The sequence below is a fragment of the Colobus angolensis genome, unplaced genomic scaffold (assembly GCF_000951035.1).
Source record: "Colobus angolensis palliatus isolate OR3802 unplaced genomic scaffold, Cang.pa_1.0 Scaffold128, whole genome shotgun sequence".
NCBI lineage: Eukaryota > Metazoa > Chordata > Mammalia > Primates > Cercopithecidae > Colobus > Colobus angolensis.
In genome coordinates, this window is record NW_012114030.1 from 2,457,521 (window position 1) to 2,467,148 (window position 9,628).

Sequence of the window (9,628 nt, forward strand, 5' to 3'; positions counted from 1 at the left end):
CCAGCCTGGGCGACAGAGCAAGACTCCGTCTCAAAAAAAAAAAAAAAAAACTAGGCTTTTCTGTGCCTGCCTGCCCCGCCCCACTCCCGCTACCTTTCTTTCTCCTCAGGCTTCTAGCTCCTCTCTTTCCCCCACACAAAGGAGTCTGGCCCCCTCACCTTCTTCTTGGGGACACTGATTTCATCCTCATCTTCCTCATCTCCCACGCCTTGGAAGGTCACTTTCCTCTTTGGCATGACGGGGCAGAGAGATGTTTCTCAAGCTGAGGAAAGGATGCAGAGAAAGAGAATGGGGTGAGGAGGGGACTCGCCACCAGAGGACCCAGCACAGCGTATAATTTTTCCTGGTCTGTGACAGATACAGTTTGGGAGCGAAGGGAGCACAAAAGCAGGAGCTGAAAAGAAGCTGGCAGCCAGAAGGCCTGCAGGAGTTGGGTCTAGCATCCGCCAGTTAAACGGGGTGGGAACGGAGGAGCGGACCCTCTGGATCCCCTGACCCTGGCCAACAGAGGACAGGCTTCACCACGTGACCGCCTCCAACTCCAGCCCCCGCAGTCTGGGCGCCACCGGCTCCACAGGCTGACCCCCGCCTCCTACTCTGGCTCTCTCGGAGCTCGCGGGGCCCGGGCAGACCCAGGACCTGGCGCTCTCGCCACCCCGTTCCTCCCTGTTCCGAACTCCCAATTCCGTGTGGTGAGCCCCAACTGTCCCGGGCTGTGTACAAATTAGAGGGCCACGGGAATTCGGGCTGTCCCACCCTCGCGCGCTCACCTGGGAATCCGCGGGAGGCGAGATGGCGAAAAGAAGAGATACTTGCGCCAAGGCTACATCCGGGGCACCCGGCCGCCATCACCCGGAAGAGGACTGTGGAAGGCGCCCGGGAAGCCCGGAAGTGGCTTCACTCGGGTTAGGGAACTAACTGGAAGAGCGGGCGGAAGTACGCGGTGAGCGAGGGAAGACGCCTCCACCCTCTCTGCCGCAAGAAGTGACGTCAGTCGCGTGGGAGGACAATGGCGAGAAGAGAGGGCCTGAGAATGCCTGCACTCTGACCGGGCGTGAGAAATGGCCGGAAGTACCTTCGCTTCCCTCATTCAAGCAGTAGAGGCTCTGGAGAAAAACGAGAGCATCTACTTAAAGGGTCGCTCAGGGTCAGGATGGAGGGGCAAAGTCCGAGCAGGGCCAGTGGGTTGCTGCCCCGTTTTCCTGTCCTGGGTTCGAGTCACCCTTCCCCCAGGGCTAAGGGCTCAGCGCCCCTACCGTCTCGTTAGAAATCCTGCCTTCCCACTCCTATGGTCCGGTGGTAGGCTCTCCTGGTCTGAGAGGTGGAGCCTTGCCCTCCCCAAGGGGAAGCCTGGCTCTCCCGATGGCCAGCCTGGGGCCCCTGGACGGCTCTCGGGGCACTTTCTGAACACAGCTCCCTTTAGGACCCAGGAGAAGTCATTTGGCCCACGCCCATACCCTGGGCGAGTTCCTGGCTTCTGAGGTGGGAGAGCCATCACTGGAGAGGTGGCATTGGCACCAGTACCCAGGCCAGAAGTCCCGTGTGCCCTGCTCTCAGATAGGCCTGGAAAAGGGCAACAGTGCCTCTCTGTAGCATGAAGCCCCTCTGAGCAAACAGGGCCTAGCAACTCGTGCCCAGGTAACGGAATGTGGCCCAAGCAGAAGCGGGACTGGGGGAGGTGTTGGGGGTCAGCCCCTGTACTGGAACTCTAGCTCTTGAGGACACTCGGAGCCTGCATCCCCATAAGCCAAGACCACCCAGGCGGCACCTGCTGGAGCCAGACGACGACAGCGTGAGAGTTCCCCTACTCTTCCCCAAAGCAACCAGATGGGCCACTTCTCTCCCCCTAGGGATTTCCTCCCACATTGGATCATGATGGAACTGCACAGAAAGTCCATGCTCAGTTTCTTCCATGGTTACAGAACACAGGCCCCAGACCAGAAAGGCATCTTGCTAAAGGAGACCCGAAACCTCAGCTACCAGCGCCGATGGTTCATCCTCCAAGGAAACCTCCTCTTCTACCTAGAACACCAGACCGATCATGCACCCCTGGGCCTCATCCCGTTGGAGAACTGCCAGGTGGAGCTACACCTTAAGGCCACAGAACCCTATGCCTTTACCATCCTGACTCCTGGGGTGGGCGGGCCTTCAAGCTGGCTGCAGAAACCCAGGAAAAGCTGGAGACTTGGCTGTGGGCACTGGCTGGTGTGAGCTGGAGGTGGCTGGCTGGGCTGCTGCCCCCACTCGAGACCTAATACCGGGAGCTGTGCCAGGCAGCTGGCCAAGAACCCATCTCATCCCCAGAGGACAGTGGCTTTCTAGCCACCATGAGTACCCACTCCAGCTTCCAGGAGTTGCATGAGCGCTTTGGGAAGCAGATCTGGGTGCTGCAGGTGGTACATAGAGAGCTCCAGGCAGCCAGTGACAATGGAGACAGCACATCCCAGGCAAAGCTGGAGTGGGAGCTCAACCAGTGTCTGATGAGTAACTTGAGAGATGGACCCAAAGCCAAGAGATACCTACTTGCCAAGACAGCAGACTGCTTTAACAGAGACCCAGGTCCTGGCTCTGTCCCTCCCTCCCTCCCTCATCCTTACCCCACCCCAACCCCCATCAAGTAACAAGGCAGGAGACAGACCCAGGTACAACAGCAGGTTCTTTTCTGATTCCTCAAAGCGCTGCATGGGGTGGGGGCAGAGACAGAAGAGAATGTAAACATTGGGTTCCACCCCCTGGAGCTCAAGGGAAGACCCTTACCCAGATAGGGACTAACTGGAGGGGTGGAAGGGAACAAGGTGAAAGGTAGGGGTCCTGGTGAGACAAAGCAGGGGGGCCTGAGAACACAGAGCAAGGTGGGTTTGGAGGGTGCACAGCAGGGTGCGGGAAGGGAGATGGGGGACATTTCCTATTCCAGTGCATGTCCCCTTAAATAAACTGGGTACAGGAGCATTATGGAAGGAGAACCAAAGGACAGAAGACAAAAGCGAGCATCCCCACCCCAGGCCAACCCCATCCTCTGTACATAATTACAACACAGAAAAGGTCCAGAAGGAGAGCCCTGGCCAGGAATTGAGGGAGACAGGGAGGGCTGAAGACAGGGAAAAGGAAGCCAGCTCCACCTCATGGTAAGGGGAGCCATGGAGTGTAAGAATTTGAAACTGCTGACTCCCATCACCAGGAGTCACCCCTGGGATGACAACGGGCCAATCAGGACAGCACCTAGTAGGGGACCCAGAGGGAACTGGGGCAGGAGCGACAAAGACCCCAGCTGAGCCTCAGGGGAGATGAGAGGCTCCAGACTCGTTTGCAGCTGCCCATCTGTCCTGCCCGTGTAGGGATCAGCAGCTGGCGAGGAGACAGGGAACGAAGCCACTTTCCCCAGTGAGGGACAGCCTGCCGAGGGGCTAGGGGGTGGCACCTCAGGCCAGGCCTGCTCTTGGCTGAGGGAAAGGGGAGGGCCATGCAGTCCAGCCCCAGGGCAGAGGTCAGAAGTAAGCGTCCTGCCGGGCCTCGGCTGCTGAGGGCCTGTCCCCGCCATCGTGGGGGCCTGGGGGCCCATCTGCCTTTCGACGCAGCGAAAGCTTCCGGCCTTGAGCCTTCTTCTCCTGCTTCTGCCGCTCTTTCTCCTGCTTCTCTCGCTCCTTCTCCTGCTTCTCCCGCTCCTTCTCCTGTTTCTCCCGCTCTTTCTCCTGCTTCTGCCGCTCCTTCTCCCGCTCCTTCTCCTGCTTCTGCCGCTCCTTCTCCTGTTTCTGCCGCTCCTTCTCCTGCTTCCTGGTCTCCTTGCTGGAACCCAATGGGGTGCTGTTGCCAGTGGGTGAGGGAAGGGATGGATGCAGTCCCTCAGCAGTGACCACAGGCCCTGGGGCAGGCCCAGCACTGGCCCTGCGGACAGGAGGTGGCGGGGAGGGGGCCCCTCCAGCTGCCCTGGAGCCTCGGCTCTTGAGACCAGGGAGGCTGAGGAGGCTGGAGGAGGGGCCCAGGGGTGGCTGTTGCCGCCGACGCTCCTCATGGATGGCCCGGGAGCCATGCAGTCGCCGTGAGGGCCGATACTGCAGCTCCCCCCGTGTTTCCCGCCACTTCTTGAGCTGGGCTGCATTCTCCCTCTCAATCAGTGCTTCTGTCACTGGCAGATTGGTCACCTGGACAGAGAGGAAGTGCATACCAGAATGGAGCTGAGGGTGGGAGCGGGCTGATGCAGGCAGGGGCTGTGCTGAGGACGCAGGCCTACCTCGTGCACCAGGAAGTCCTCCTGCATGCACTGCTGGGGCAGGTTACGCAGCTGCTCCATGGTCTCATACATGCCTTGGCAGGAGCGCAGCTTCTCCACCGAGCCCAGCGTGTGGCGCAGCAGGACCAGGGCCACCCGGAAGATGATCTTAACGCCTGCAGGGGTGAAGAGTAGAGAGCACAGGGTGGTCAGACCCAGGATCTCAGCCTGTCCTGATCAGGACGGACTCACAGCCCCCATCCCCATCTACTGCCAATCTCAGATGAGGAAACTGAAGCCCCAAGAAAGGAAATGAGCTGCTATCAGTCTCAGAATCTTGGCAGGGAGAACATGCTCTAGGTTGGTGGCAGAACTAAAATCAGGCCTGTTTCTCCAGCCCCCAGCTGCTTATGGTGAAACCTCCACCCACAAGTACTTTTTGTCCATGGACCGCCAGAAATATGACAGAACCCCTGGTAGCCACCATAGCCCCTCATGGCCTGGAGGGCCACAGAAGTACCTTCACAGAAAAACATGTCCCAGACACGCAGCACTGACGCCCAGGGCAGGGTACGGGCGAAGATGCACATGAACCACTCCGTCATGTAGAGCACAGGGTCGATGCGCTGCCGCCGCAGGTGGCGATGCGCCAGTGGAGAGGCCCGGCGCAGGAGCGCAAAAAAGATCTCCCCGTCCAGCTGAATGGCCTCCTGCAGGTGGGACAAGTCATGAGAAGAGGGCTAAGTCAGCTGTGCCCCCATCAGGGGGAGAACTGGCAGGCCCTGTGGGCAGAGGCTGAGAAGGCCAGGGTGGGGCAAGGCAAGGACCTCCCTGCAGCCTGGAGGAAATGCCACAGCCCCGGATGCACCCAGCCTTCAGACACTCACCAGCCCTGCACTGTAGTAACCTGGCAGGTACTTGTCGCAGATCTGCACCAGGCACCAAAAGGCTTGCTGAGAAGAGCAAGAACAAGGAGGAGGGGTGGGGCCTGAGAAGCAGGGAGCAGGGAGCTCCCCCATCACCACTGCAGGCTGAGATTCCCCCCTGCCCCTCCCGGCCCAGAACCAGGGCGCTGACCTCCGCAGGCATGTGCATGAGCAGGACCGCGGCCACAGGGGCCTGGGCCTGGCAGTAACCCTCGTCAGGCCGGTAGATGGTGTAGGCCTTCAGGATTCGGTACAGGTCCTGTTGCCTGTGGGGGTTGGGGAAGACCATGAGGGCAGTCACAGGGGCCAAGAGCTCTGTCCCCAAGCCCAGTTCCAGATTCATCCCAGAGCTTTACCACCAGGATCCTCCATCCACCTGTCCAGTCCTGCTGAGCGAGCTTCAGCTAAAGGCTCAGCCCACAGCAGAGCACTCCAGGCCCCAGGGCTCCGCCTTTGGCTACACACTCCACATGCTCCCTGCCATTCCAGCACAGGCTGCACCCTCACCCTCCTTCCTCTGCCACATCCCAGAAACCTTCCAGGTCATTTTCACCAGGAAGCTTTCCATAGCCACAGTATCAGCCCTCCTCTAGCACTGAATGTCTTTGTCACCCCAAAGCAGGAGCTCCCCAGAGCAGGGCCTGCCTTATGGGTCTCACTGGATTTCATGGTTCTTGGGGAAGTCTTGGAAGCCAGCTGTGCCTCAGCCCTTTCTCTTGTCTCTGCATACAAAAGAATAAAATCTGTACCCTAGACCTGCTCCTCTTGAGGGTGCCCCACTGCCATGTCCAGGACTTCTATTCACTCAGCCCCACATCAGAAAAGAGCCTCTTCCTCCAAGCCTAAGCAGCACTGCACCCTGAATTCCACTCCTGCCTGCTCCTCTCCACCTCCACAGCCATTCGCAGCTCAGACTTCCATTTCTTGCCCAGAAAAAATGACCTCCCAAATCCTCTCCCTGCCTCCAGTCTCACACATCCTCCTCCTGACCAGTGCCCAGAATAGCTTTTCCCAAAACTCCAGGCATTCAAGTGTGATCTTCATTTGTATTTTATCTGCATACCACCCTACTATTATTTACTTGACATTTTTTCTCCACTTTGCAAAAGCATCCACGAAATGACAGGTTTGATATGGTTATTTTACCTAATGCATATTAAAATAAATATGTAACTTCCACAAGCGCCCACGCCCTTCACCCACCTGCCTGCTTCTGTGTCCCTGCCTTCTCCCTGTTGCTATGGGTGAAGAGTCTGTGATCCTGGCAAGCACTTCCTTTCCACTTGGGCCCAGGATCCCATCCCCTCTCGCCCATACAGGCCACCACTCCAACAGCCCTCCCCTTACTCCTGCACTATCAATTTCTCTCCACTACACCATTCCCACAAGCGTACCTACATGCTGTTATTTGAGTTTCAAAAAAAAAAAAGTCTCTTCGCCAGGTGCAGTAGCTCAGGCCTGTAATCCCAGCGCTTTGGGAGGCCAAGGTGGGCAGATCAGCTGAGGTCAGGAGTTCAAGACCAGCCTGGCCAACATGGCGAAACCCCATCTCTACTAAAAATACAAAAAGTAGCCAGGTGTGGTGGCAGGCACCTGTGATCCCAGGTACTCGGGAGGCTGAGGTGGGAGAATCACTTGAATCCGGGAATCTGGGAGGCGGAGGTTGCAGTGAGCCAAGATCACACCACTGCACTCTAGCCTGAGTGACAGAGCAAGACTGTCTCAAAACAAAACAAAACAAAACAAAAAAACAAGTCTCTTTACCCCTCTCTTCTCTCCAAATACCACAGTTTCTTTCCCTACCTATAAATTCACTGTCCTCAATCTCTTTCCTCCCATTCTCCAGTCAGGGTTTCACCTACTGCTCCACACAAAACTGTTTTTGTTTGGAGACAAGAGTTTCACTCCCCTTGCCCAGGCTAGAGTGCAATGGCGTGATTTTGGCTCACTGCAACCTCTGTCTCCCAGGTTTAAGCAATTCTCCTGCCTCAGCCTCCTGACCACGCCTGGCTAATTTTGTATTTTTAGTAGAGATGGGGTTTCTCCATGCTGGTCTCAAACTCCTGACCTCAGGTGATCCGCCTGCCTCAGCCTCCCAAAGTGCTGGGATTACAGGTGTGAGCCACCACGCCTGGCCACAGAACTATTTTTTTTCTCTTTGAGACAGAGTTTCGCTCTTGTTGCCCAGGCTGGAGTGCAATGGTGCGATCTCGGCCCACTGCAACCTGCCTCAGCCTCCCAAGTAACTGGGATTACAGGCGCCTGCCACCACACCCAGCTAATTTTTTTTTTTTTGAGACAGAGTCTCCTCTGTCGCCCAGGCTGGAGTACAATGGTGCCATCTCAGTTCACTGCCAAGCTCCGCCTCCCAGGTTCACGCCATTCTCCTGCCTCAGCCTCCTAAGTAGCTGGGACTACAGGCGCCTGCCACCACACCTGGCTAATTTTTTGTATTTTTTTTTTAGTAGAGATGGGGTTTCACTGTGTTAGCCAGGAGGGTCTCAAACTTCTGATCTCATGATCCGCCCCCGCCTTGGCCTCCCAAAGTGCTGGGATTACAGGCATGAGCCACCGTGCCTGGCCTTTTTAAAATATTTTTAGTAGAGACGGGGTTTCACCATGCTGGCCAGGCTGGTCTTGAACTCCCGACCTCAGGTGATCAGGTCACCGCGCCCAGCCATAAAACTGTTTTTAACACGGTCACTATTGACTTCTCCAGTGTGCAATCCAGAGGTCAATTTTCAGGCTGGATTTTATTGGACCCTTCAGCAGCATTTCACACAGCTGACCCTTGAAACCCCGCTTCACTTTGCTCCCAATCACACGCTCCTGGTCCTCCTCCTACTTCTAGCTTCTCATTCCAGTCTCCTCTACCGGCTCTTTCTCATCTTTCCATTCTCAAAATATTGGAGCTGCAGGGCTCAATCGCTGAATGTTGCGCATCAATTCCTTTTGTATCTACACTTGTTGCCTTGGTGACTTCATCCAGTCTCGTGTGTAAGATTTAGTCCCTCTATAAGTTGACGACTCTTAATTTCCAATTTATCTGCAGTTTAAACGTCTGCCCTGAAATCCAGGTTTGTGTATATTGTATACTGAACTTACATCTCCATCTAGAGGTCCAATAAGCATTTTAAATTTAATATTCCCTGCTGGGCACAGAGACTCACACTTGTAATTCCAGCACTTTGGGAGGCCGAGGTAAGCAGATCACTTGAGGTCAGGAGTTTGAGACCAGCCTGGCCAACATGGTGAAACCCTGTCTCTACTAAAAATACAAAACTTAGCTGGGCATGGTGGCGGGCACCTGTAATTCCAGCTACTCAGGAGGCTGAGGCAGGAGAACTGCTTGAACCTGGAAGGCGGAGGTTGCAGTGACCCGAAGTGGCGCCACTGTATTCCAGCCTGGGCAACAGAGCGAGACTCCATCTCAAAAAATAAAAGTAAAAAATAAACGTTCCAAAACTGAGCTCCTGATATGCCTCCCACAGCTACCTTTACCCCATCTATATTAGTAAACAGCAACTCCATTCTTCTCGTTTCTCAGGCCAAAAACCCTACTCCCCTCTCTCCCCTCACACACCATTGGCAAATCCCTTTGACTCGACCTTCAAAATATATCCAGAATCCAACCACTTCTTTCCATACTCCCACTGCTACCATGCTGGTCTAGCTCTCACCCCTCTCCTGGATTACAGGAAGTCTCCTAACTGGTTCGTTTCTGTCCTTGTCTCCCTATAGTCTGTTCTCAGCATGGTAGCCAGAATGACCCTTTTAAAACATAAGTGGGATCAAGTCATTTGTAACCCCATCCCCAGTCACATTCTCTATTTCCCTCTTCCTTTAAAGTGCTCTTTAGGCCCAGGCACAGTGGCTCACACCTATAATCCCAGCACTTAAGGAAGATGAGGTGGGCGGATCACTTGAGCCCAGGAGTTCAAGACGAGCCTGGGCAACATGATGAAAACCCATCCTATCAAAAAACAAATAAAAGTAAAAATAAAAATAACCTCCTAATGCTTACCGTCATTTCACATACAACATACGTTCCTTTCCCTGCTTTATTCTTTGTCCCCACTAAAATATAAACACCATGAGAGGAGTTTTTCGTTTTTTGTTCACCACAATCATTTGTGACTAGACAGTGCCTGGCAGATAGCAGATGCTAAATAAATATTTGCTAAAGGATGACTTATAAAGCTGACCGTGGTGGCTCATGCCTGTAATCCTAGCACTCTGGGAGGCCGAGGCAGGTAGATCACCTAAGGTCAGGAGTTCGAGACCAGCCTGGCCAACATGGTGAAACCCCATCTCTACTAAAAATACAAAAATTAGCCGGGCATGATGGTGGGCACCTGTAATCCCAGCTACTTCGGAGGCTGAGGCAGGAGAATCACCTGAATCCAGGAGGCAGAGGTTGCAGTGAGTCAAGATCATGCCGCTATACTCCAGCCTCAGCGACAAGAGCAAAACTCCATCTCAAAAAAAAAAAAAA

General features: G+C 55.1%; 3 protein-coding genes across 3 annotated transcripts in view; 1 reads left to right on the forward strand and 2 right to left on the reverse strand.

Moving 5' to 3' along the window:
- Positions 1-920, reverse strand: part of CD2BP2 (CD2 (cytoplasmic tail) binding protein 2) — a 5,149-nt gene extending 4,229 nt beyond the window's left edge. Inside the window, exons 1-2 of the mRNA XM_011933567.1 lie at positions 771-920; positions 159-262 (exon numbers count right to left, since the gene is read on the reverse strand). Of these exons, the coding sequence (XP_011788957.1) occupies positions 159-236 (78 nt within the window). The 5' untranslated portion in view covers positions 237-262; positions 771-920. The remainder of the gene's footprint in view (positions 1-158; positions 263-770) is intronic.
- Positions 921-999: 79 nt separating this feature from the next.
- Positions 1,000-2,645, forward strand: LOC105505667 (sesquipedalian-1-like). The gene is made up of 2 exons (XM_011933569.1): positions 1,000-1,177; positions 1,851-2,645. The coding sequence occupies exons 1-2, from the start codon at positions 1,062-1,064 to the stop codon at positions 2,209-2,211; spliced, it is 477 nt and encodes a 158-aa protein (XP_011788959.1). The 5' UTR covers positions 1,000-1,061; the 3' UTR covers positions 2,212-2,645.
- The window catches only part of TBC1D10B (TBC1 domain family, member 10B), an 8,752-nt gene continuing 1,762 nt past the window's right edge, over positions 2,639-9,628 (reverse strand). Inside the window, exons 4-8 of the mRNA XM_011933568.1 lie at positions 5,285-5,399; positions 5,095-5,160; positions 4,728-4,917; positions 4,229-4,383; positions 2,639-4,139 (exon numbers count right to left, since the gene is read on the reverse strand). Of these exons, the coding sequence (XP_011788958.1) occupies positions 3,486-4,139; positions 4,229-4,383; positions 4,728-4,917; positions 5,095-5,160; positions 5,285-5,399 (1,180 nt within the window). The 3' untranslated portion in view covers positions 2,639-3,485. The remainder of the gene's footprint in view (positions 4,140-4,228; positions 4,384-4,727; positions 4,918-5,094; positions 5,161-5,284; positions 5,400-9,628) is intronic.